At 37.0% G+C, this 25,524-nt stretch overlaps 2 protein-coding genes across 6 annotated transcripts; both read left to right on the forward strand.

The window, feature by feature from the left end:
• Positions 1-10,897: 10,897 nt before the first annotated feature.
• bin3 (bicoid-interacting protein 3) lies at positions 10,898-20,163 on the forward strand. 4 transcript variants are annotated; one of them, XR_001848655.1, is made up of 8 exons: positions 10,898-11,226; positions 13,296-14,221; positions 14,642-15,896; positions 16,764-16,947; positions 17,010-18,376; positions 18,548-18,694; positions 18,777-19,792; positions 19,887-20,163. XR_001848655.1 is itself a non-coding variant. In XM_017625965.1 (8 exons), the coding sequence occupies exons 2-7, from the start codon at positions 13,461-13,463 to the stop codon at positions 19,575-19,577; spliced, it is 4,515 nt and encodes a 1,504-aa protein (XP_017481454.1). In that variant the 5' UTR covers positions 10,898-11,226; positions 13,296-13,460; the 3' UTR covers positions 19,578-19,616; positions 19,673-20,163. The 4 variants fall into 4 exon arrangements, 3 of the variants coding, with proteins under 3 accessions (XP_017481454.1, XP_017481452.1, XP_017481453.1); XM_017625965.1 differs by having other exon boundaries at positions 18,777-19,616; positions 19,673-20,163; XM_017625963.1 differs by having other exon boundaries at positions 18,777-20,163.
• A 177-nt stretch (positions 20,164-20,340) lies between these two features.
• On the forward strand, positions 20,341-22,553 carry LOC108370609 (uncharacterized). 2 transcript variants are annotated; one of them, XM_017625966.1, is made up of 2 exons: positions 20,341-20,780; positions 21,972-22,553. In XM_017625966.1, exons 1-2 carry the CDS (start codon positions 20,562-20,564, stop codon positions 22,074-22,076), a joined length of 324 nt encoding a protein of 107 aa, XP_017481455.1. In that variant the 5' UTR covers positions 20,341-20,561; the 3' UTR covers positions 22,077-22,553. The 2 variants fall into 2 exon arrangements, with proteins under 2 accessions (XP_017481455.1, XP_017481457.1); XM_017625968.1 differs by lacking the exon at positions 21,972-22,553 and adding an exon at positions 21,026-21,148.
• The last annotated feature ends 2,971 nt before the right edge of the window (positions 22,554-25,524 follow it).

Raw genomic sequence — 25,524 nt, forward strand, 5'->3', positions numbered from 1 at the left:
AAAAAAAAAAATTGAAATGTTTACTTAAATTGTTTCTATTATAAAATATTTACTCGCTACGGTCTCGGCTTTTCAAAACTATGAACTCTCTAGCCCCTAAATTAATCCGCTTATATTGTGCTATTTTTTTGTTTTTGTTTTTGCTTTCTCGCTTCCCCCGGTGTGCACATAAATGATTGTCGCCGTTTGTCAGAAACACTACAGCTATATTTTAGCGAGAAAACAAACCTTTTTTCCAAATTAAAATAAAAATTCCAAAGCGACAAATGGTCCTTTATGCATACAAATATGTAAGCAAACACTTAGCTATAGACTTACATAGAAACGTACTAAATATTTGCATACATACATATGTACATATGCGTTCAAAATTTGGCTACCTTTACATCTCAGTTAACTCATCTATTGTTGGTTTGGTCAAAAGTAGTAGAATTACCTTTCATCGCTACATATCTACATCATATGTTTTTTTTTTTTTTGTATACACATAAGTAGATATGTAAATACAAGTCTAGTCTGCAGTTGAAGTGCATGCATATGAGTATATTTTTTATGGCTGCACACTTGTCGCACTCAGCAAGTAAATAAATATACCACACACAAAACAAAAATAAATGGACTAAAAAATGGTTTTGTAAAAATTAAAAAAAAAAAAACTTATGAAAAAAAAAATTGTGGAAAATATTTGTATATATTAAAAAAAAAGTGCTACAATAAATTAATGCTAGCTTTTCCGCCATCCGCTGTGGTACCGCAATATGGACCTTTCTGCTGGAAGCTTGCTTCATAGTAGCCCAACCACNTGAAAAAAAAAATTGTGGAAAATATTTGTATATATTAAAAAAAAAGTGCTACAATAAATTAATGCTAGCTTTTCCGCCATCCGCTGTGGTACCGCAATATGGACCTTTCTGCTGGAAGCTTGCTTCATAGTAGCCCAACCACCTTCCGTCCAATTCCATTTCCGCTGCCACTTCTTGTCACTGCTGGCTGCTGCTTTTCTCGTTTTCTTTCGCAATAAATATGCAAATTTTTTCATTTTCAGTTATACTACATTTGCAACGTGGAGTGGCATTATATATGTATACATATACTACATACATACATATGTTGCACTCAAACTGTATATCCAGATTGCTTTGATAATTTGGCAACAAAATAGCTTTTTGGGGTAAATTTGTGAAAGTAGCAGCAGGTGACATAGAAATTTTATTTCTGAAACCAAATGGGGCGTTGTAAAAATTGTTATTCTGGTTTTTGCATAGCTTTTGCTAAGCTTGTTTAACGTGGAGGTGTTCAGAAATTTTTTAGGTAAATAAATACATAAAATAGACACTTCGGAACACTTTATTAACCTTTGAAAAATTAAAGAAAAAAACGCATAATTAACGCAGAATCAGCTTAAAAAAATTCTTTGTTTTGGTCGCGGTGACTGGTGTATTTAGGGCAGTGACGACCAGAAAGAGCTTTTACTCTATGAGCATCTATTGAACGCACAAATTTAACGCGGAAGAAACTTTTTAAAAGTTTTCTATAGGCTTTGCTTACACACTGAATAAAAGCTCATAGTCATGCTGCTATAAAGCGACAACCTCGATTTTAGAGTCTAGCAATTTAAGGAAGCGGATTCAAAAGCTTTTGCTATTATATCAGTATGATATTTCTGATCTACTTGGAGGTTTTGTGCGAAAAAAGCTCTTAATTTAGGAAAATTCTAGAATAAGTATTTATTTTTTTCAGCTTTCAGAATCTCAGCAGTTGATGTGAAAACTCGGAATCGTATTTAAAAAACTATTTTTTTTTCGCTATTTTACATTTGCTCAAAGCCCTGTATAGCATACTGAGAAGCTACCAGTTTTTTTTTATCGAAAGCAATCACACTTTGCGGTTGCTTGAATTTAAAGAAGTCAGCAAATTATTTGATTGCTTTCCAATGTAAAAAGATTTAAGATGTTTAAAAGCCGTTAGCTTTAAAAAATTACCTTCGAGTACTTGAAAGTTTAAAATAATCGATAAGCTACTTGAGAGGTTTCACACTTCAATTTTAAAGCGCGACTTTAAAGAACTTAAAACTGCTTTGAAACTAAAGATTTGGAAATGTAAGAGATAAAAAGCTACATTTGGCAGGAAAGCTTTCACCATTTTTTTTATGAAAGCTCGAAAATGTATAGATAATATAGATATAGATTTAAAACTTCAATTTTGTTCTATTTGGTAATTGTCAGACGGCTCTCGTGGTGTTGATGTCTTTTAAAAGTTCATGACTTCAATATTATCTAAATAATTCATAATTTGTTAATATGGGTACACAAATTTATGTGAAAAAATATGCAGCACAGGTGTTTTTAATGCGTGATCGTGGGGGAATCTTTAATACAAATATTAGAAAGAGAAGGAATTGTCTTCCTCCTCCTATGTGTGTATGTACATATGTGTGGGTGCATATTTCCTTCTTTCGCTTGTTTATTAGACACGTAACACGTAAAGTGCTGAAATAAAATGTCATCTTATCTAGGGAAGTTGTTATTGGGCCAAAGGCAGCTGAATTGTCAGCAAAAGCGCAACCGCATGACACATGCACACGTAAATGAACCTGTCTCACAAAGGTTGCTGTGCCATGTAGTATGTGTGTGTGTGTGGATGTGTTGTACATTCCTACGCATATCTCAGCTGTGTTTACTAAGCTCTGTGCATTGGTCTTGTCCTGCGTTGCGCTACATATACCCGCAGGCTGCTACTATCTTACATCCTTTCTTGTAACCTAGTTACTTCCATTGAAGTTATGCGACAGTGTCCTTTAGCTGTTATTTACCAGTACAAACTTGCTGACAAACGTGCATACATATATTTGTATGTATGCGTACAAACCTACATAACTGCGGGCTTTAATATTTATATTTGTTATCGTCTTTGCCACTTGAGTTGTCATTGTATGNCGTTGCGCTACATATACCCGCAGGCTGCTACTATCTTACATCCTTTCTTGAACACAGCTTCCTTGTAACCTAGTTACTTCCATTGAAGTTATGCGACAGTGTCCTTTAGCTGTTATTTACGAGTACAAACTTGCTGACAAACGTGCATACATATATTTGTATGCATGCGTACAAACCTACATAACTGCGGGCTTTAATATTTATATTTGTTATCGTCTTTGCCACTTGAGTTGTCATTGTATGCGTATAAGTATGTGTGAGTGTGNCCTACATAACTGCGGGCTTTAATATTTATATTTGTTATCGTCTTTGCCACTTGAGTTGTCATTGTATGCATATAAGTATGTGTGAGTGTACACATACATACGTACATATGTGATTATACTCTATTTTACTCATTCATGTAGTCAACATTCCAACGACATAGTTAAGCTTCATACCAACCGTGATAACAATAAACAGCATAACAATAAACGATAACAAAAACAAAAAGAAAAAAATTAATAGCAACAGCAGCAAGGATGGCCATAACAATGGCAAATAACAGTGATAAGTCGCTGTGCCAACACAAATATACCCACACACAGTTAAATAAACGAAAACAGAACACATTGTCGCCTTCAGCTGCTGCGGCTTTTTTTGTTTTGAAAAAATATATAAATAAAGGATAAACCTTGTCGTCTGCTTTTGGCGAGCTTGTGTGCGTCCCTCGAATGCCTGATGGCCGCTAGTCGGAACAGTAGTCATTCACACAGGCAGTCAGGCAGTCAGGCAGTGAGGCATAACCATTTGGTCATTTATGCGTTTACTTACTTTTCGTCCTTTGACCCTCACGCGCCGCCACCCACCATCCACTCTGATATTATCATTCAACTACGTTGCGTAACTCTTTTTTTGTGCTTCGGGCATTTTCAGCGTTTGTCTCAAATATATTGAAATATGAAAATGCGTCAATTTATTGGTTTATTGAAATGCAAAGTGTGATTAGGTTAAATATTATCTTATTTCAATGCCTTTTTGATATTACTCTGTTGTTTCGTTCGTTCCTGTCTCTTTCTCTACCAGCATGAAAATGTTTAAACGATGATTGACTTGAGCCTTGAGCATTGAAACGCAGACATTTTTCATATATATTTTTTGTTGTTCCTTTTAAGTGAAATTTTATTGGTTTTACCAGCATTCTCGCTCTCACCATCTTCTGTCATCTGTCATTATGTCATGCAGACTTACATAAATTTAAATTTTTAAAATAAGAGAAGTGATTTTTAAATAATTCTTTCAGATTTTGAAAATATGTACATTGTCGTTCATTTTTATTGAAAAATGCCATACTTAGAGCAGTATAAAGTCATAAAAGTTTCCAAAAGTTTCTAAAAATTCACAATATAATTAAAGTGAACAGTCCTTAAAGTGATGTCCATAAAATCGTGCTTCTGAGTAGAAAGCATGACTGTTTAAAACTTCCGTAACTATTTTTTTTATTGGCACTGAAAAAAATACATATCTCGAAGTTTATGGAGTATTTTGCTAGCAAGAAAGCTATCGCACTGACTTTTAACAAAGCTTTCCTTTTCCTTCTAATGCTCTAAATATTTTTCTTTGTAAAGAGCTACGGTCGAGCTTATGAAAAGTCCCAAGCCTTATGAAAAATAAAATTTTAGTAAAACACCTACAAATTAGTTTTATAGTTGATTAGAGCCTATGATGTTTAAACGATTTTTTAAAGTGCTTTAACTGTTTATCTGCCACTGTTAGAAAAATGAAACTGTTTAAAAGTGTAAGGCAGTTTTGTTCAAAAGAGCTTTTACCCTTTGCCCTTACGTAGAAAGTATAAACGATCGACTATGAAGTGGTTACCATTCATTTCATCCTATTGGCAGCTCTAAGATTGTCTGCAAGTTTTGAGATTTTTTCTGAGATTCATGTTTGGTTTTATCAATAAAAATTTCTGAAGTTGATACCAAAAACAATATTGAGCGAAACTTCTTTACTTACAAAAAACGGTTTCCAACGAAAGTTTTTGAGTATTTTCAAGTTAATCAAATGCTCAAAAACTTCGAATAAAATTGTTAAGAAAAAGTTTTACTGTCATAAGAATATGTAACAAGGCGCTTTAAAAGCTCTATAATTAAANACAATAAACAGCATAACAATAAACGATAACAAAAACAAAAAGAAAAAAATGAATAGCAACAGCAGCAAGGATGGCCATAATAATGGCAAATAACAGTGATAAGTCGCTGTGCCAACACAAATATACCCACACACAGTTAAATAAACGAAAACAGAACACATTGTCGCCTTCAGCTACTGCGGCTTTTTTTGTTTTGAAAAAATATATAAATAAAGGATAAACCTTGTCGTCTGCTTTTGGTGAGCTTATGTGCGTCCCTCGAATGCCTGATGGCCGCTGGTCGGAATAGTAGTCATTCACACAGGCAGTCAGGCAGTCAGGCAGTGAGGCATAACCATTTTGTCATTTATGCGTTTACTTACTTTTCGTCCTTTGACCCTCACGCGCCGCCACCCACCATCCACTCTGATATAATCATTCAACTGCGTTGCGTAACTCTTTTTTGTGCCTTCGGGCATTTTCAGCGTTTGTCTCAAATATATAGAAATATGAAAATGCGTCAATTTATTGGTTTATTGAAATGCAAAGTGTGATTAGGTTAAAGATTATCTTATTTCAATGCCTTTTTGATATTACGCTTTTCTTTCGTACATTCCTATCTCTTTCTCTACCAGCATGAAAATGTTTAAATGATGATTGACTTAAGCCTTGAAAGTGAAGTAAGTGAAATTTTATTGGTTTTACCAGCATTCTCACTCTCACCATCTTCTGTCATCTGTCATTGTGTCATTCAGACTTACATATATTTAAATTTTTAAAATAAGAGAGGAGATTTTTAAATTATTCTTTGAGCCTTTGAAAATATATCGTCGTTAATTTTTATTGAAAAATGCCATACTTAGAGCAGTATAAAGGCATAAAAGCTTCCAAAACTTTTTAAAAAATTCACAACATAATTAAAATGAACAGTCCTTAAAGTGATGCCCATAAAATCGTGCTTCTGAGTAGAAAGCATGACTAAGCCTTATGAAAAATAAAACTTTAGTAAAAGCTCTACAAATTAATCTTATAGCTGATTAGAGCCTTTGATTTTTAAACGATTTTTTAAAGAGCTTTAACTGTTTATCTGCTACTGTTAGAAAAATGAAACTGTTAAAAAGAGTAAGGCAGTTTTGTTCAAAGGAGCTTTTACTCTTTGCCTGTACGTAAAAAGTATAAACGATCGAGTATGCAGTGGTCACCATTCATTTCATCCTATTTGTAGCGCTAAAGTCATGTTTGGTTTTTTCAATAAAAATTCCTGAAGTCGATACCAAAAACAATATTGTGCGAAACTTCTTTACTTACAAAAAACGGTTTCCAACGAAAATTTTTGAGTATGTATTTTCAAGTTAATCAAATGCTCAAAAACTTCGAATACAATTGTTAAGAAAAAAGTTTTACTGCCTTAAGAATATGTAACAAGGCGCTTTAAAAGCTCTATAATTAACTATTAGTAAACTGATTATTTTCTAACAAATTTTACTTAAATTTTATTGAAAAGCTTCAATATATGCTGTATAAAAGAAATATTAAAATTGCTTTCAAGTTAATCAAACGCTCAACAGCTTCTAGTAAAATTTTGAGACTCAAAAAAGTTCTCGACGAAAATAGGGAAAAGACTTAAAGCTTTAGGAAGCTTTAAAGTCGCAAAAAATCGACTGAGCTTTTAAAATAGTGGTGGGCACTGGCCTGCCCGCGGGCAAAGCTCTTTCAAGGTTTCCATACTAAAAGTACACAAAGCTTTTGCCTGCGGAAAAGCTGATGCCCCCACCGTTTAAAAAAGCTTTCAAGTTTTACAAGTGTCATAAACCCATATGCAAAAAAATATTAAATATTAAAGTAAAACAAATATTTTCTAGTAAACTCCACAAAGTTTTCAATAACTTAAAAGGCAAACACTTTAAAATAAGTTTCACTACAAAAATATTTCAAATGCTTTCAACTTAAACGAAGGCTCATAAGCTCACAAAAAGGTCTTCAGAGCTTTAATACGCTTTCAAATAATTCTAATGCCTTAAAAAATTACGCGACAAAGTTTTTTAAAAGCAGCATATGAAAGTTAACTGATAATTTTTCAACAAATTCTGGAAAATGTAACACGTTTTGAAGAAGAATGTTATACTACGTTCAAATTGACGAGCTAAACGTGTTAAATGGGCTTGAACCAGTTAAATGAACAAAACATGTTCATAAACAAGTTAAATCGCATGCAACTGTTATTGGAAAATTTAACCAGTTAAATCATTTAACTCGTTTGAAAACCAGTTCAGCGCAGAGTTGTATCAGAAAGCTTTCTGCTCCGACCAATCAGAAAGACCCAAAAGCTTTCATTTGACACGCCAACGTTCAAAAAATGCATGGTGGAATAATAACAAGGTGTTGTCAGTAGCGACGTGTTTGTTGTGATTTTGACAAGATCGGCATGCTTATTTTCAGTGCTGTCGATCTTAATTTTTATACTAATATTCGTTGGCAAATAGTATCTAAAATACTCCTTTTTAGTAATTCGTTTTATCGCGATATTTAAAGAACTTGGTGTTTTCGGAACAATATTAATATTTAAAATTGCTGGATTTGTATAATTTTTGTCCGCAAAAAGTAAAAAATAAAAGACATCGTGGTTATCAATGGAAAAAACGTACACAAAAATCGTATGGAAAGGCGATTTTTTATATTAAATATCTTTTGCTGCATTGTCATAATATCGAGCCAAATGGACTACTGATACACTAGAATAGAGCGGCAGCATGTTTAAATTATGATTGTGCTTATATTATCGATATTTATGTGTTTTAATCTATATGTCAGCCGCTGTGGCGTAGTGGTAAGCAGTGCGCGCTTCACTCCGCAGTACCTGGGTTCAAGCCCTGGTCAAAGCAACATCGCAAAAAATATAGAAAAAAGGTGTTTTCTTAACAGCTGTCGTCCCTCGGCAGGCAATGGCAAACCTCCGAGTGTATTACTGCCATGAAAAACAGCTTCCCATAAAAATGCAATCGCCGTTCGGAGTCGGCGTAAAACTGTAGGTCCCTCCGCTTTGTGTGACAACATCAAGGCGCACGCCACAAGTCGGAGGAGAAGCTCGGCCAAACACTAACATATGTGTAAGCGCCAATCTATTGTTATTATTATTATTATTAATCTATTTAAAAAATCATTTACAGTTTTATAGGAAATTGCCTTATTTACAATATATGTCCAAGCTGTGTGCAACTGACGATACAAACATATATTCAGGCTTATAAGCCTGTAATTAAACATTTTTCTACATTTAATTTGAAATAGTATGCACGAACGGATTAAAAGTAGTAAATAATTAGTACTTTTTCTACTACTTTAAAATGCGTGACCGGAATAGACCTGCCGAAAAAGTGAGGTTAAGTTACTGACAACACCTTGTTATTATTACACCATGCAAAAAATGTATATTCGGAAAAATATTAAAAATTAAAAATTGTCAAAAAATATCAAAATTGTATGCATGTCTGCCCGCCAAAAAAGAGGCCAAGGCGGTAATTAGTTATTTCCCATGAGGTCTCACCGTACGCAGAGATAAATAGTGCATACGAACTAAACATTTTGAAGTCTCTAATTAATCCGTATGCGTTAATATCCTGAAGCAGACATTCGCACAAAACAAATTGAAACACAGAAACTTGATTTTGAATATTTATTTTTAAATTTTTATTGGTAGTCAAACAACCGTCAAAGTTAACTCCAAATGTTCAATGTGGACGATTGTGTTTTCTAAAAAGCTCTTTTTCATTTGACAAGTTAAATGGGGCCAATTTGAACGTAATATAACTCTGCGAAAATATTAAAAAAGCTCAAAAGCTTGCATAAGTTGAAGGTATGTCATAGAAAAATATTCCATAAGATTTTTTAAAAGCTCTAAGGCTAAATAAAAAAAAAATCAAAATTATTGTTTTCTAACAAAATGGCGAGCTTTTAAGCTTCTTCAAGAAGATACTTAAAAATAAATCAGTATATGAAAGCTTGCAAATATGTTATGTTATTCAAATGTTGCCGAAAGTATACAAATGGTCTTAATAAATGCTTCAAAGATAAGCGATTAATATTTGCCAAATTTGTAAGCAAACAAGATTTTAAGTATACTTCAGTTTGAAATTTTGCAATAACTTAAAAGCTATTTTCGAGCTTGTTTTATGTGAAGTGGACTGTGTCATCGACAAATAGCTATCAAGCATACATATATACATTCTGAAATCCAAATATTCAATATTTGATATTAATTTCGCTGTGCAAAAAGAAATGACAAAAATCACTCAATAAAAGTTAAATACGAACCGCCAAACCCACAAGTCTTACCCATCCCACGAGCAAATAAATTTTTATGGCTGTTACTCATACTCAAGGGATACTCCAAATTTTGTGCCACTTGCTGCCATCATCAATATTGCCAACAATTATTATAAAAAAGGAAGCGACAGATTAAGTAAAAGAAATATGAAAAAACTAGAAGTTGAAATTGAAAGAAAAAATCGACAGCAACAGTGGCAGCAATGGGGCGCATTCACGAGCGAAACATGAAAAATGAGCGGAGTGAAGAATGATGGAATGAAAGAAAGCGACATTCAATTGATATCAAACAACTTATAACCACAAAATCAGCCAAATAACGGTTGTAAGCAGCTGTTGCGGAGAAACTGAAGCGCTTTTGCGGAAGAAAACAAAAAATTTGCGGGAGCTAGCGCCGGAAAAGGGGGCGTGAAGAGCCACAAATTCACTGATTGTTTCGTGCTGCTTAAATTTGGCAGCTAGGCGCTAGTTGCGAGGAAAAGGCGGAAGCAGTTAGAAGTCACGTCAAGGGATTATTTTCCCGCATGATAGACATACGTTGAGGAATTCATTTTTTTTTGCTTTTTTTTTTGATTTGTCGTTGCTGACGCGGGGGGCTGTGCCGCTATAAGTCGTCATTCTTTACGACAGCATGCTTTTAGCGTTTATTATCATCGATTGCTAGCTTAACCATTTATTCGAATGTAGTCTTATCGCAGTCGCTTCACGCTGCCCCTGGGCGATTATGCGGCTGCTGATTATGGTTTTGCTGGCTAAACTACATACATATGTAAATTTTTTTTTGTTTTTATTCTGCTGTCATAAAGTGATACTTTTTTAATTTTAGTAATCGCGTTGAGTCAGCAGGAAAATTTTTGAGCCCCAAAGGACTTGTAGTCGTAGACACAGTTAAGTGCTATCATGTGCAGCAGTGTTTCAAATGGACGAAAGCACGAGCTGAGCAAACATATGTACATTATTTCATATCCATACATACATGGCGTCTATGTGCATTAGGGTGCATCACTCGCCTTACAAAAAAATAAAAGTCGGTAGCTATTACTTTTCCGTCGGATTATAAAATTTATTATGTTTCAAGACCCGCGAAAATATTTCGGAAAAATAGTAGCATTTACGTAAGATGGACCGTTTTAAAATTACTTAAAAAAATCGATTTTTTTTTTTTAGAAATAAAATTATGTAGTTTATAAAAATATTTTTTTTTTTACAAAAAATCTGAAGAATTAAACTTAAAGGTCGCATAAAAATATTTAAAAATTGTATCAACGGAATCGAAAAATTAGATATTTAGTCTTAGCATATAATAAATTTTATAATTCCGGCGGAAAAACCGCAAGTCTTTTTTTTGCTGAGGCACCCTAATGTATGTATATAGTTTATTAATATTTTAGCATTTAAGTTCACTGCATTAGATATGTTCTGCCTTCCGTATTTTTTACTCTTTTTTATTGTTGTTCTTACACAAATAAAGTCGAGTGTATTAAACACGTTTTGCCCTGATGGGCACTTTTTACATTTCAGTGAACTCAGCCTGAGGCAGTGGGAGAAGAACAAACGTAGAAAGGCGTTAGCACAGAAGAGCATTGAAGATTTTATTTCGAGAAACTCAATACAGCCTGCCCACCACCTACTGCTGAATGAAATAAAAGGAAAGCAGATACAGCTATTTATATACAATTTCTTAAAGCCAAGCATCGCAGAGTCAACACAAAACATTGCGGCTGTAGGGACGGACAGCCAAGCCAGAGCGTCGTCGCACAACATTCAACTCAGTCACATTCTTTTTCACAGTCACAGTGAACGACGGAAGCGGAAGCAGATTTCAAGCGGAAGAAGCGGAGTCATCTAACGGAAGTAAGCAAAACAAGCAAGAAAAATAAACAGTAAAGTTAAAAAAAAAAAACTAACAGGTCCATAAGCTTATAGCAATGCAAGAAAACAAGTCTNAAAAAAAAATCACTGATAACTGATTGTGAGTGCAGAAAATAGGCGACGCGGAAAAAGTTTACTCGACATGCCGACGGTCAATGTAATTGAATTAAGTAGACGTCAATGACGTCAAGTACCAAGTTGCGCTACAAAAAGGTCAAGAAAAAGTACAAAGTACAAAGTAAAGCAATACGCTTGTTGAAGAACGAACAGCCGACGGACAGGCAAGGCAAAATGCGAGCCAACAAATTACAACAACGTTTGTAGGAAGTGAAAAGTATGTTGAAAAGTGCTTAAAACTTGACTACGACGACAGTGTGACGTACACGAAAATGTATAAAAATCCAAAAATTTGGCTACAACACTTTTTGGGTAAGCTGTGCTTATTTTTCGAGGATTGATTTTTTAAGCGCCTAAAAGTATGCTTCATACTATGCACAAAGTAATTGTGTGACTGCTGATGACACATTAAAGTCAAATTTTAGACGCAGAGCACTGCAAAACGCACGAAAGTATCAGAATTTGGAAAATATTTTATAGGAATGCGTGCTAGCGCCTAAAAGTATACATTAGTTTAAAAAATTCGAGTTTGGAAAAAATATACATATGCAGTTTCTGAACCCAATATCCTAGCTAAAGCAATATTTATACTACGGGTAGTTTGAAGTAATATTCCTTTTTTTTAAATCATTTTAATAAATAATGTTTTTAATAAAATTAATTTTTTAAACAAAATCCTTGCCAAGAAAGTTCTAATATGCGGTAAGAACGGTTTTAAAATAAAAGACAGCATTAAAGACGAGCTTAAACCTTTGAAAACTTTTAAACGCCTAAAGATATGCAATACTAAAATGCGGTTACGCGGTATATGGTCGAAAATTTAAACGGAAATTATCTATTTTCTTCGATAAATAGGTAATTTTTATTTCAGTAGCTTATTTTAAATATTTACCTTACATAGAGTTAAAAAATAGCTTTCAACGCCAAAAAGTATGCATCATTAATGTGATATCTTCCTTATTTAAATTTTTTTTTTCTAAAAAATGCGTTTTGTCGCCCTAAGACGCGCTGTGAACTGTGTGAAAAAATTATGTGCCAGCTGAAATTCGAGGCTTTAATTTGCATAAATCCCTTAAAATATGCAACAATGTGGTGTACTAATACACGAGTAGTATTTGAGGAGTGTAACAATTCATGGCAAACCCTACTCGTTTGTTTTCTTGGCAGGAGTAGGGGATGAAATTTTGTATGAGCGCCAGNGGTGTACTAATACACGAGTAGTATTTGAGGAGTGTAACAATTCATGGCAAGCCCTACTCGTTTGTTTTCTTGGCAGGAGTAGGGGATGAAATTTTGTATGAGCGCCAAATAGTATGCTTTGTTGACGTAAAAGTAAAATATACGAATTTTACGATGCAATCCCTGCTGCTTGTACATTTATTTCTGCGAAAAATAACTGCTCGGGAGTGTAAAAATTTAAATTTCAGATTAGCACGTGAATGTATGTATGCCTAAAAGTATTTTGTAAAATCTTGAAAATCATCTTTACTTGAGGCTCTTTACTCAACTCAGATTTTCGTAGAGTTTTATTTTAATAACAAAGCCCTTAATGCATAAAAGTATGCAAATAAATTTCATTTCTGCGCCCAACTTTAAATTTTTGCCGAAACTAAATTTTGCTGTTCTCAAGTGTACCGTAAAGTGATATCTTTGTGACGGTAGAGAAATACGTTTAGCAACAACAAACTCCTAAAGGTATGCAACAAAATATGACTTTCGCAACAAATTTGAATCAAATAAAACTTTGGAAACGAAATGCCACAAATCATGCGATTATAAGTGGAACAGTTAAAGAAACACTGCTAAACTGGCAATGCATTATTTTGGTATTAGAGCGGTAAATTCATTAAACGCCTAAAAGCAAACTACTAACATCTACAATAACCGAAAAACAACTCACATTAATTTCGAAAACTTTAATTGTTTAATTACAGCATTGAAGCAGCGGCAATTTACCCAATTACAACAACTTTGCCTACAGCAAAGTGGAAACGCAAACTAAAGTTAAGTCCGTAAGTATGCAGTGGAAAGCAAAATAAAGTAGCGCGCAAAAAAAGAGAAACCCCAAACAATTTCTGAAAGTGAATTGAAACTGAACTATGGAAACGCGCAGTAAGGACGCTTGTCAAACGGCAGCTGCCGATTCCACAACAGCAATTAATAGTGCAGCGCAGCAGAGCGAGAATTGTAGCGCAAACTCTACCACCACACAGCAACAGCTCCAACAGCAACAACGACAACAGACCGGCAGCGTCGTCCATACTCAACCCCCGCCGCCGCCCCAGCAACAACAACAGGTGAGCAGCACAAGCAGTGCGCCAAAAACGAACTCACCAACGCCACCGAACAGTGGCGGCAACAACAATAATAATAACAACAACAACAATAACAATGCAGCAAATAAAACAAAATCACAACAGCAATACCATCAATTTCGTGCGCCACAACAATTTGTGCGCCATCGTCGCACCATCGCCCCAGCCTCGTTGCTCAATAAAAAGGGCAAAACATGGAACAAACGACAGCAGCGTGGCGCAAAACAACTACACCAACAACTGCAACAGCAAATGCTACAAAGTGGTGGCGGCGGCGGCGGCGGTGGTGGTGGTGGCGCCATCATTGGCGGTGATGGGGTTACGGTAACGGCGAGCGTCACAAGCAAAGCTGACCTCGAGAATATACAGAATTTCAAGAATCATTACTATCAGCGCGGTGCAAATTCCGCTGGCGGTGGCAACGGTGCCGGTGGCGGGGGTGGTGCTTCGGGCAATGGCTTGCCACCGGCCACATTAGCCAACCTCGAGAAACTGGGTTACGGCCATGGTCATATGAAAATGCACAAAAAGCTGTTGGTGCATAGGTGAGTAAAAAGCAAGAAATGTGTGCATTTAAATGGGCGGGTAAAATGTGAAAATGTAGTAGTATTTCATACAAATGCACTTATGTATGTGGGGGAANATATGAAAATGCACAAAAAGCTGTTGGTGCATAGGTGAGTAAAAAGCAAGTAATGTGTGCATTTAAAAGGGCGGGTAAAATGTGAAAATGTAGTAGTATTTCATACAAATGCACTTATGTATGTGGGGGAGTTTTAGAACATTTTGAGGTTAGGGTGTTTGTTTTTAAAACAATTAATTTTAAATTAAATTGAACTAAATGTATTAAATTAAATTTTTTATACCATATTTTATTCAATTCAGTTTACTTTTGATTGTTTAGATGTCGTTTATTTTATTTACTTCTGGTAATTCTCAATCACATCTTTTCTCGCTTGCTCCAGGGGCTCTGGCAATCATCATCATCACGTGCTTTGCGCTGGCGCAGCACACAACACAATCGGCAGCAATTCGAATGCGAATTGTTGCCTCGTAAATGGCTGTAATGGCGGTCTCGGTGGGCATCCAAATGGCAAGGATACTTCGAATGCCAGCTCAAATAGTTCACAGTCTGGCAGCGCCATCAATTCCCTACACTACTGCTGTGCGCGGTCTAAATTCTTTCTGCCCGATAAGCGCATTCGAAAAGAGGTCATCATACCGCCCACAAAGTTCTTGCTCGGCGGCAACATTTCCGATCCGCTTAACTTGAATTCGCTACAGAATGAGAATTCGAATGCTTCGTCAAACAATAATACGCCGGCGACCACACCACGCCAGTCGCCCATCACCACGCCACCTAAAGTGGAGGTAATCATACCGCCAAATATACACGATCCGCTGCATTTGCTCGATCCCGTCGATTCAATGGAGTATGAGAAGCAGCTCACCTCGCCAATGAAGCGTGGCGGACCACGCGGCGCGCACACACATCATTACAGCGCCAAGCATCGTCATCGCAAGAACCGCAAAAGCAAGCGTCGTCGTCACGATTCATATCAGTCATCGTTGGGTAGCGCATCCATTGGCGATGTTGACACGTCCGCGCTGGGCAACAGCACAATGTCCACTGAAGCGGCCAGCGTCAGCTTAGCTTCGATTTCATTATCCACATCACATTCAGTCGCCTCAATGCTGGACAGTAGCGCCAATTTGAGTGCGTCAGCGACTGGCACACACAGCGTTGCTCTATTGGTGAGCACGTGCGAGAACGCGCCAGCTGAGTATCGGCGACAGCTGGAAGAGCGCCAGGAGGGCAATGCTCTTGTGGATTCAACAGCAAGTTTAGTTGAGGAACGTTTGGAAGCGTGGAACAGCAAGAGCACATCGCCAGTAAAACAGTTGAGCGCAAGCGAAACGGGGCCAAGTGGTGGTGGTGGTGTTGCTGGAGTGGTGGGCGCTGGCAGTGCCGGCGCGGGCGCTGTGGGAGGTGCTGCCGTGGATGTTGTTATCGCTGGCGCTGGTGCTGCTGGTTTGTTGTTGCCGCGTGAGCGCGCCAGTCGAGATTTGCGTTTGGAATTGAATTCGACAACATTGTCATCGTCGGCGCTGAGCGGCAGCACGTGCGGCAGTGTAATGGTTGGTGTTGGTGGTGGCATGGGCATCGGTGCCGGAAGGAAACGCAAGATAAGCGAGAGCAATAACTCGCAGAAAAATAAGGTGAGTAAGAGGAAGCAAAAGTGAGCAAAAAGTTGAGAGTAAAAGTAAACAAAAGGGTAGTAGATGAGCGGGTATGAGGAATATTTGTTTGGTTGTGTGCGCAGGTTAATGCATGTGGGAAAAGGAAAGGTGAGATCAATGGGCTTCGAGACTTTATATATTTTTTTTGCTCATACAAGTTGGATAAATGTGCATACATATGTATGTATGTGAGTGTTATGTCATTGAGATATTACCCCACGTCTCCACTTTCTACTAAATGTGTCTTAACATCTGTCAAATTTCTGTTTTAACTTTGTCCCGCTTTCTCATGTGGGCAGCTTGCTGTCTTAACATATCACTTTCAAAATGGCATCAAGCCATTCAGATCGATCTGTACCCAATGTAGATGGCGCGGTAAAATGAAAACTGAGTTGTCAAACTACCAAATGACAGCTGATGTTAAGACAGCGAGATGGTAAGAAGTTCGGCAAGACAGATATGGTTTAACAGTGGAAATTTGCGGCCTCCACCAGACATTTCTGTCTTAACACAGCTTTTTTAACAGAATCTATAGAAGGTGGGGAAGCGAAGTTAGCGTGATTGTAGCGTCAGATAATATTTTCCGTGCAACGCGGTAGGAGGCTTGATTAATTGTTTGTGATTTTGTTTACTTCGCATATTTAGCGTGTTTTTTGTTTTCGTCGCAGTTTGTTTGCGTCACCGTAGTGTTTTACAGGGTGCTTAAAAGCCTATTTTAAGAAAAATGCCAAAAATGGCTTACCAACTTATTTTTTTAAGCTCGATTTCGATTTGAATAGCCATGCCATTTTCATGGCTATGTTTAGCACAGCTTTTCTATTGTCTAACCTATCTATCTATTTTTAGAAATTCCATCGCGATGCCATGGACAAGATTGTCAGTCCGGTAGTACCGCAACCTGGCGCCTGGAAGCGACCACCACGCCTAGCCGCCACTGGCGCACGGAAACCCGCACGTCGTTCTACATCAATCAGCGAAACAGAGGTGATGAGTCCGGCAGACGAGGTAGTCAAACCGCTGCAGGTCGAAGGTAAGCAAATGAGTTCAAATTTGGCTCGAAACTCTTACTAATGAATGGCTATTCACCCACAGCCGACATGCTGCGCGTCGAAACGCCCGATTTCAGCAAGCTCGAAACCATTTCCGAAGCTGGTCTAGCTAGCCCGCTCAGCACCACTTCAGGTGCCACTTCAGTCGCTGCTGGCGAACAGGAATCGCTGATGGACACAAGTGCTGGTGATAATTCCACCACCACACCGAGTGAGGAGGGCCAAGCGGCGGCTGGTGCTGCGGCAAAGTGCAGCACAGCTGCCTCGACCACTTCCACTGCCATTGTGCAGCTTACAAAAATGCCACATTTCCGCGCTGATGGTGTTAAATACCAGTACGGCAACTACGATCGCTATGTGGGCCTGCGCCATCTCAACGAACTGGTGGACGTACGTCTGCAGGTGTTCCAGCGCCATTCGGAGCTCTTCCAGAATAAAGACATACTCGATATTGGTTGCAATGTGGGCCACATGACTATCACAGTAGCGCGTAAGTTTGCGCCTAAGTCTATATTGGGCATAGACATCGATCGAAAACTGGTGGCGCACGCGCGACACAATCTAGGACTGTACGTCCGCATACCTGTGGAGCAGGCGGTCAAGACAGCGCCAAACACGACAGCTAGCAAGACAACAGATGCGCCTGTAAGCGTGAAGAAAGAAGAAGATAAGGAAAAGGAGAAGGGGCCGGTAAAAGAAGAAAAAGTGATAGAAGGTAGCGAAATAAAAACGGAAACTGCCAGCACAAAAGACACTGCCAACGCCGCTGGCGGCAAACCTGCTGCCTCAACAGTCGCTGCCAGCACAAGTAAACCAAAAAAGACGCGTCGCCGCAAAAAGTCGAAAGTCGTAGCACAACAGCAGGCACAACACCAACATCATCATCATTTCCACCATCATCACCATCACATGCATCATCATCATCATCATCACAACCATTATCAACAGCAACACCAAGCATTGCATGTACCTGCCATTGATTTATTTCCTGTGTCATTTCCACTCACCTACGGTGGCATACCAACAGCCGCAGCACCCATCAACGCCAACACATCCGATGGTCATTCGCCCAGCGCTTCCACAAATACGCCTGGTCATGCAAGCAACGCAACACCAGCCAGCGGTGGCAGTGGGAGTGCACCGAATAAAAAGCGCAAAAATGATTTTCCACGGAATGTCTTCTTTCGTCATCAAAATTATGTGTTGGAAGATGAGGCGCAGCTGGCAAACGACACGCAGCAATATGATCTCATACTGTGCTTGTCGGTTACAAAGTGGATACATTTGAATTTCGGCGACGAAGGGCTGAAAATGGCCTTCAAGCGGATGTTCAATCAACTGCGACCCGGTGGAAAGTTGATATTGGAAGCACAAAATTGGGCGAGCTACAAGAAAAAGAAGAATTTAACGGTAAGGAGGGGAAGAGCATGTACTATGTTAAAAGAATATTGGGCTTCGTAGAGGTTGAAGACGGAAAAGGTTTATGCTCGAAAGCTCAAAATACGCCAGAGTCAACTTGTTTGTTTTTTAAAACGTTTCATAATTTATTACCATTAATAAATCTCTTATTTCTATTAACAGCCACAAATCTATAACAACTACCGCAACATTGAATTCTTCCCCAACAAATTTCACGAATATCTACTCAGCTCAGAGGTTGGTTTCAGTCACAGCTATACATTGGGCGTGCCACGGCACTTAAGCAAAGGCTTTTGTCGCCCCATACAGGTGAGTAATGGAGTGAAATTTCCATTCGCTTTTAATTTACAAGCATTTCAACTCATTCAATTCAATTTCCATCTATTTGCAGTTGTACGCCAAAGGCGACTATACACCGAATCATGTGCGGTGGAGTGACGCATACTATCCACAGACGCCTTTCGAAGCTTACCGCGGCATTTACGCCACTATGCCACCGCGACCCGCGGGCCTAGCATCGTACGCCATGTCATCGACACGCAGCCAGGCATATGATACACCACAGTACACAGGCGGCACCTCTGGCCCCTACAGTTGCCGTCAAACGCCCATGTACCAGCCCATGTACCAGCCCATCTACAATCCACTGGAGACCGACTCGTATTTACCCTCCTACGACATGGAATATCTAAACCACATGTACGTGTTCGCCTCACCCCTCTATCAGACCGTTTGGTCCCCACCCGCCAGTTTGCGCAACAGCTCCTCACACACACCTGTCTTTGGAAGCGTGCGCGATGCTGAATTGGATGGCGATGGCGGTGGCGGTGGTGGCAGTTATCATCGACATGTGTATCCGCCCAACGAAGACACATCCTCACCGAATGCAAATGCGGGCGGTGCATTCAGTTCGATACGCGATGCGGATACGGATGATTCGAATCAGTTGCCTGCCGGTCGCATGCAACATGTGTATGCAACGAATTGTGGTGAGAGTTCATCGTCGCCGCAGGTGCAACATCACAGTGATTCAGATGCATTAGTGGAGGAAGCGCTGCTGTTGGAGGATGAGCAGCATCACCACGTGGCGCAGGTGAATGCCGCTGGTGTTAGCAATGGCGAGTTGCAAGGTGGAAGTGGTGGTATTGGACAGGAAGGCAGTCAGCATTACTGTGATTTAAACGATGCTTAAGTTCGTGTGGTTTGTCTTTAAGTAACAGATTTGAGAAATGTGCGAGGAAATGTAGAAGTGTGTATTTTATTTTTTGATTGCGTATATTTATGTAGGCGAAAATATGCTGAGCTGAATGTGCATTAGATGGCAGCAAGCAAAAACTCTAAAGACGCTTATGAAAACCACTAGCAAGTAACTAGATTTAAAATAATGGAAGATTAGTGTGTGAGAAGGTAAAAATCAAAAAGTTGTAGCAGTGTTTTTGCTTTTTAATTTTTTTTTGTGATTGAAGAATAACAATTACATTTTCATTTATCGCAAGCGCAGGTGGCGACTGGAGTTTAAAATTGAATTCGCAAATCGCGGAGAACTTGGCGTTAATTTTGGAGAAACACTTTTATGAACCACTGAAAATATTCGAAAAAATATTGGCGCGTTTTCGGGAGTATTTATCACCGTTTAAAGGTACAAAAATTCGTCCCTCGAAGCCGCGTGCGCAGAAATTGTCTATTTTTACCTCGCTTCTATTAGCTTGGGATGTAACTATGTAATATTGATGCGCCTAAAAGATGCAGCGATTTCCATTCTGAAGTTACATACCTGATGACAGTACGAATGGGAAGTTATCTAATGAAACTATAATTTTATTAACATTTGACCTTTCAAAAATACGCTNTAACTATGTAATATTGATGCGCCTAAAAGATGCAGCGATTTCCATTCTGATGACAGTACGAATGGGAAGTTATCTAATGAAACTATAATTTTATTAACATTTGACCTTTTAAAAATACGCTTTTTTCGCACAATTTAACATTTGTCAAAAATTAAGTTTTGTTTCACAGTTATTTGCGAAAATAAGCGCAGACATATTCTGCTAAATTGGAAAAAACCTCGAAAAGCTTGTGGCTTTGGCAAAATTTGAATGAGAAATGTTTTCGCGCTTCGTTAAAGGGCCCAGTAGATTTCATATAATGAGAAGTTCAGTCACACCCATATGCGATGAATTCTATAATGCTGAGCGATCACATTCAGAGATTTTACGGCATCCGTGAAGTGACATTGCATTGTCGTATGTTTAAGAGCCATACCGAAATAAGCGTCTTGATATACACTGCAGTGGACAGAAAGCTGAAAAGATTCCTCTCGCTGATGTTCAATGAGAAAATTCCTCCGATTGCCTATTTAAGTTTGGAGCCGTCTTCAAGCATCAAGCTTAAGGTGAGCCCCCAGTATCTTAACAGCTTCTCGCATGAGTTTTAATCCTTGAATTTTGAATAACAAATAATAAAATTAGTTTTAAGTATTAAGCAGATGGGTTATTTGATCTATTATGTTAGTGCCCTTTTACTATAAATTTTTGAAACTGCTTTCTAAAATATTTATTCAAAATTTAATAGGGTGCATTTGAAATTGTAATCTATGCCAAAAACAGAATGATGAAACTTTAACTTTTTTCTTGACAGTCTTCTTTAAAACTTCTGACTTATCGGTCTATCGAAATGGTTCGCAATTGCAGTATCGTTTTCGTATCATAAAGACGTGATACCTCGGTGGAAAATCGCTTCACGCCAGTTGATAAAAGTTCGAAGAAATATCGATATCATCGGTACATACTTATACCTATGTATGTATGTATAAGAATCCCCCGCCGCATTATGGCTTGAAAACAGCTCGAGCATATGGCAATTATNCAGTTGATAAAAGTTCGAAGAAATATCGATATCATCGGTACATACTTATACCTATGTATGTATGTATAAGAATCCCCCGCCGCATTATGGCTTGAAAACAGCTCGAGCATATGGCAATTATTATTTTTGGGTCGTTTCTTGACTTTCAGTACACGACTCCAGCGGGGGTAGTTATTTTTATTTTTTTGCAAAATTATTCCGTAACCGATGTATGTATATGTATTCCCCATTACGAAAACAAAACGCTCATCACGCAACTTCAATTGTTCCATTGTCTGCTTTATGTTGTTGTAACAGCATACAAACTCCCTAAAGAGATTTTGAGGAGTGATGCTTGGGTCCATGTCCAGATATAAATCTGGGTCGTTCCGGTTACGTAGAACCGATTGACGTGGGAACGGTCTGCTTTATGCTACATTTCCTGCTTGCGTGGCGCTTTAAAACAATGTTAAGTTTTCCGAATTTTCTTTTTAGATCAGTGTGCGCACTACTTTTAAGCTANTTCAATTGTTCCATTGTCTGCTTTATGTTGTTGTAACAGCATACAAACTCCCTAAAGAGATTTTGAGGAGTGATGCTTGGGTCCATGTCCAGATATAAATCTGGGTCGTTCCGGTTACGTAGAACCGATTGACGTGGGAACGGTCTGCTTTATGCTACATTTCCTGCTTGCGTGGTGCTTTAAAACAATGTTAAGTTTTTCGAAGTTTCTTTTTAGATCGTGTGCGCACTACCTTTAAGCTCTAATAGCATTAATGATTGCGAGCAAAATACAAAAGGAACAAGTAATATATACAAATTTATTAAAATTAGTACTAACTAGTTTTAAAACAAAGAAAAATGTTTATTAGCGTTGAATTAAATTATTTAATATTTTTAAACTATACTATTTACATATGTACATTTCTGTAATTGTTTATTCGAATCGTTGTGGGCGCAGTATTCTCAAGCTAGTTGACAGAAAGTGTGTTGCTGTTTGTAGAAATTAAAAAAAAGAAAAATATTTTTGTTAAAATTTAATTTGTTTATTAAGAACACTCGTTTCCCAGTTGAAATTCGAAAATTCTCTAAAGATGAAAACAATGTTGAAATTTTATTTTATTTAATTAAGATTAAATACACCTAACCGCCAACAGCGCCAAACGAGAACTATATTATTGTTGTTAGCATTCAGATAACAACAAAATAAGAGCCAGGACACGCTAGCCAGCTACGCGCTTGACTGCATTCGATAATTATAAAAAAAAAAATATTGAATATTTTGTAGCATAAATATATAAAAGTACCATTAAACTTACGTAGTTATGTGTATGTATGTATATCTATCAATTATAGTAATAATTATTTATAAAAATATAAATAAATATTCGTACTTTTATTTTAAATGTATATTTTTTGCATATTTATATAACGCAAAGAAAGTAGTTAAGAAAATATCAAAACAAGAAATAATATAAAATACTTTCATATACGTAAAAATATTTAACAGGAACAGGAAAAAATTTTAAACAAAGAAATACATAAAAAAAAAATATTTGCCAATCACCAACAAGCAGGTGAAGCGCCCAATACACAAAGCCACGCCACTTTTGTAACATTTAGTCAGCGTGAACTTTTTACAGTTAAGTTTTTTCTCAAACTCTGAGTAGCTCAAGTTAAACTTGCAGTGAAAAAATTTAACTGTTCAAAACGCCCTTTCTGCGGAACGTCGCACAGTTTTTCGGCTATATGGCAGCAGGTCGAAAGAATAGTTAGCGTGTACCGATTTCAATTTTTCTTAGATGGGCTTATCATTTAGTTTGTACACTAGCTTTTATAAAAAAAACCCTAAATATAAAATATTCAATTGAAATTTTATCGCTTCCCCTCACAATACTTCAATGGTTATATTTTAAAATGGCATAGGTGTCAATATTCTCAATTCTCCCAATTTTTAAGGTGATTTTATCATTGTTCGAAAAACTCTTTTCGTGAAATTACGCGAAAATTAAAATCGAAAAATTAAGAAAATCGAAAATGACATATATCGGCAAAGTCGCGCCGGAAGATCCAATTATATGCTCGGAAGCTACATAACTCTCTACAACATGCTTCTAATTTCAAGACCTGATCAAGCGGTATTCACATATTATTTTTAACCGACTTCCAAAAAAGGAGGAGGTTATCAGTTCGTCGGAATCTTTTTTTTTATTTTTTTATTTTTTTTTATGTATGTTACCGCATAACTTTGGACCACGTCAACCGATAATTCTTTTTGCATCGGAAAGGTAGTGTCTCAGAGGTGGTCCCATACTAATCTGGTTAAGATCCGATCAGTGGATCATGAGATATATATATATTTTTTTTTTTATATGAGAGTTGAAGGCGGTTTTTTTTTTACTAAAAATTACTTGTTTTAATATTAATAATCTTTAGGATCTACATTTCCAAGTTTTTTTTTTTTTTTATAAAAAGAAAAATATGCCAATTAAATCATAAATACCTTCACGTGAATAATACATGAAAAAAGCACTTGATTTTATGGGCTCAGCGCCAAACGCAACCGAACTGATTAGTCGATATCGCGCCGATTCTAGTATTTCTTTGGAAATGTACAGTTCATATAACTTCCATATAGTCGAAACACTGTGTGTCGCAATTAAAGCGTTGCGCTTCTCTACGTTGCAGCCATGTAACAAACTTATGCGAACTTTAATTAGTTATGCGAAAAGTAACAAAAAAGAAATATTAATTAATTAATTATTCACACACTTCAATACTTGAATAACGGGCTAAGTAAACTTTAAAAAAGGAAAAGTAAAAAATAGTTATTTAACTTTAATTTACCGCCTACAACTGCTGCTGCTATTAAGTGTAGAGTACGTGTGTATGCGTGCATTGTGTGGTAGTGTTTTTGCAGATTGTGTTTTCATTTCGTTATTCTAATTAAAAAAAAAAACAACCTTACCATACATATTTCATCTAAAGTAGTGCATAATTATTTATAATAAAAATGTTGTAAATCAAATGAAATCAAACTTCATTAAAAAAACATAATAAGAAATGAATTAATGAAATATTTAATATGAATATTAAAATATTAATATATAATAATTTTAAATATTAAAAATATTTTATGCATATACAATACTTACATACATACATACAATTATAAAATGAATTTAAATAACCATTATGAAGATTATAAATAAATTTCAAATGTAATAATATGTAATAATGAAATGAGAAAGAATATTAATAAAAAATAAAAAGTGAATTTTCGAATAAAAAAAATTTGGATGGTCAAGTCTTATACAGCCAGGCGAGTTTGGTTGAAATTCACCCGGAAGGGAATCGTAGCACCTGCCTGATAAAAAAAAAAAAAAATAGAAGTAGGTTGTTACAAAGCAAGTTCCATTGCATTAAAGCTTTGCATTCGAAATTTTAGCAAAAAAAAAATCCACTAATATAATAATAACCACCATATAACCTACCCAAACATGTTTCCATAAAACCAAAACTTTGGCTATATAATTGGTCGACTAATGGCGTTTCTGCCGAAGGGAAGATTCACTCAACTTATGGTTTATTTCGACCAAGCATCAGTCAGGTTCTGTAGCTCACTTCCGAGTGAATTCCAACCAAAGCCACTTGGAATTCATATTGAAAGGGGTTGAAATTCACGCGGAAGTGAATTGCAGAACCTGCTTGTATGCCTATTGGCAAAAGGAGATTACAATAAGGCCAAAAATAAGAAATATGAAATTAACCTTCCTAGTCATCCCGTACTAAAGTTCTTGGAACTTACCTGAGCTCTTAACTGCAGTTAAGCGTTTGGTAGTAATAGGCTAAAGTTTATTTTAGCTTTGTTTCGACCGATTCGAAATAGCAAGTTTCATTGGGCTAGCGCTAGTTGAACTTGAAGACAATGCTTAACAGATTGGCTAACCTAGACTAGGCTAACTAGCCGTTGCTGCAATGATGCTTAATTGGTTTACTTTTGGTTGTTTTGTGCTTCCGACAGGGTAGGGATATGATGTACATCGGAGCGAAATTCAATAAGCTTCACTAATATAAAAGTTAATTATTAGATCGGTTGATATGGAATTGAGTGGGCGTTCTTTTTCAGATCTCAAAAAATCGGGCTGTGTGTATGTAAACAGGTGCTCCTCTTTTTTTGTATTTTGACTTTATATTCGGATTTAGCAAACAAATTTACTTTAGAAAGGATGATCAAATGATACAGGTCAATTTTCGTGTAAACTAGTGTAATTTATAAAGCAGAAGCTATA

The sequence above is a fragment of the Rhagoletis zephyria genome, unplaced genomic scaffold, assembly GCF_001687245.7.
Source record: "Rhagoletis zephyria isolate East Lansing unplaced genomic scaffold, Rhagoletis_zephyria_1.1 Rzeph_scaffold_04345, whole genome shotgun sequence".
Classification (NCBI taxonomy): Eukaryota; Metazoa; Arthropoda; class Insecta; order Diptera; family Tephritidae; genus Rhagoletis; species Rhagoletis zephyria.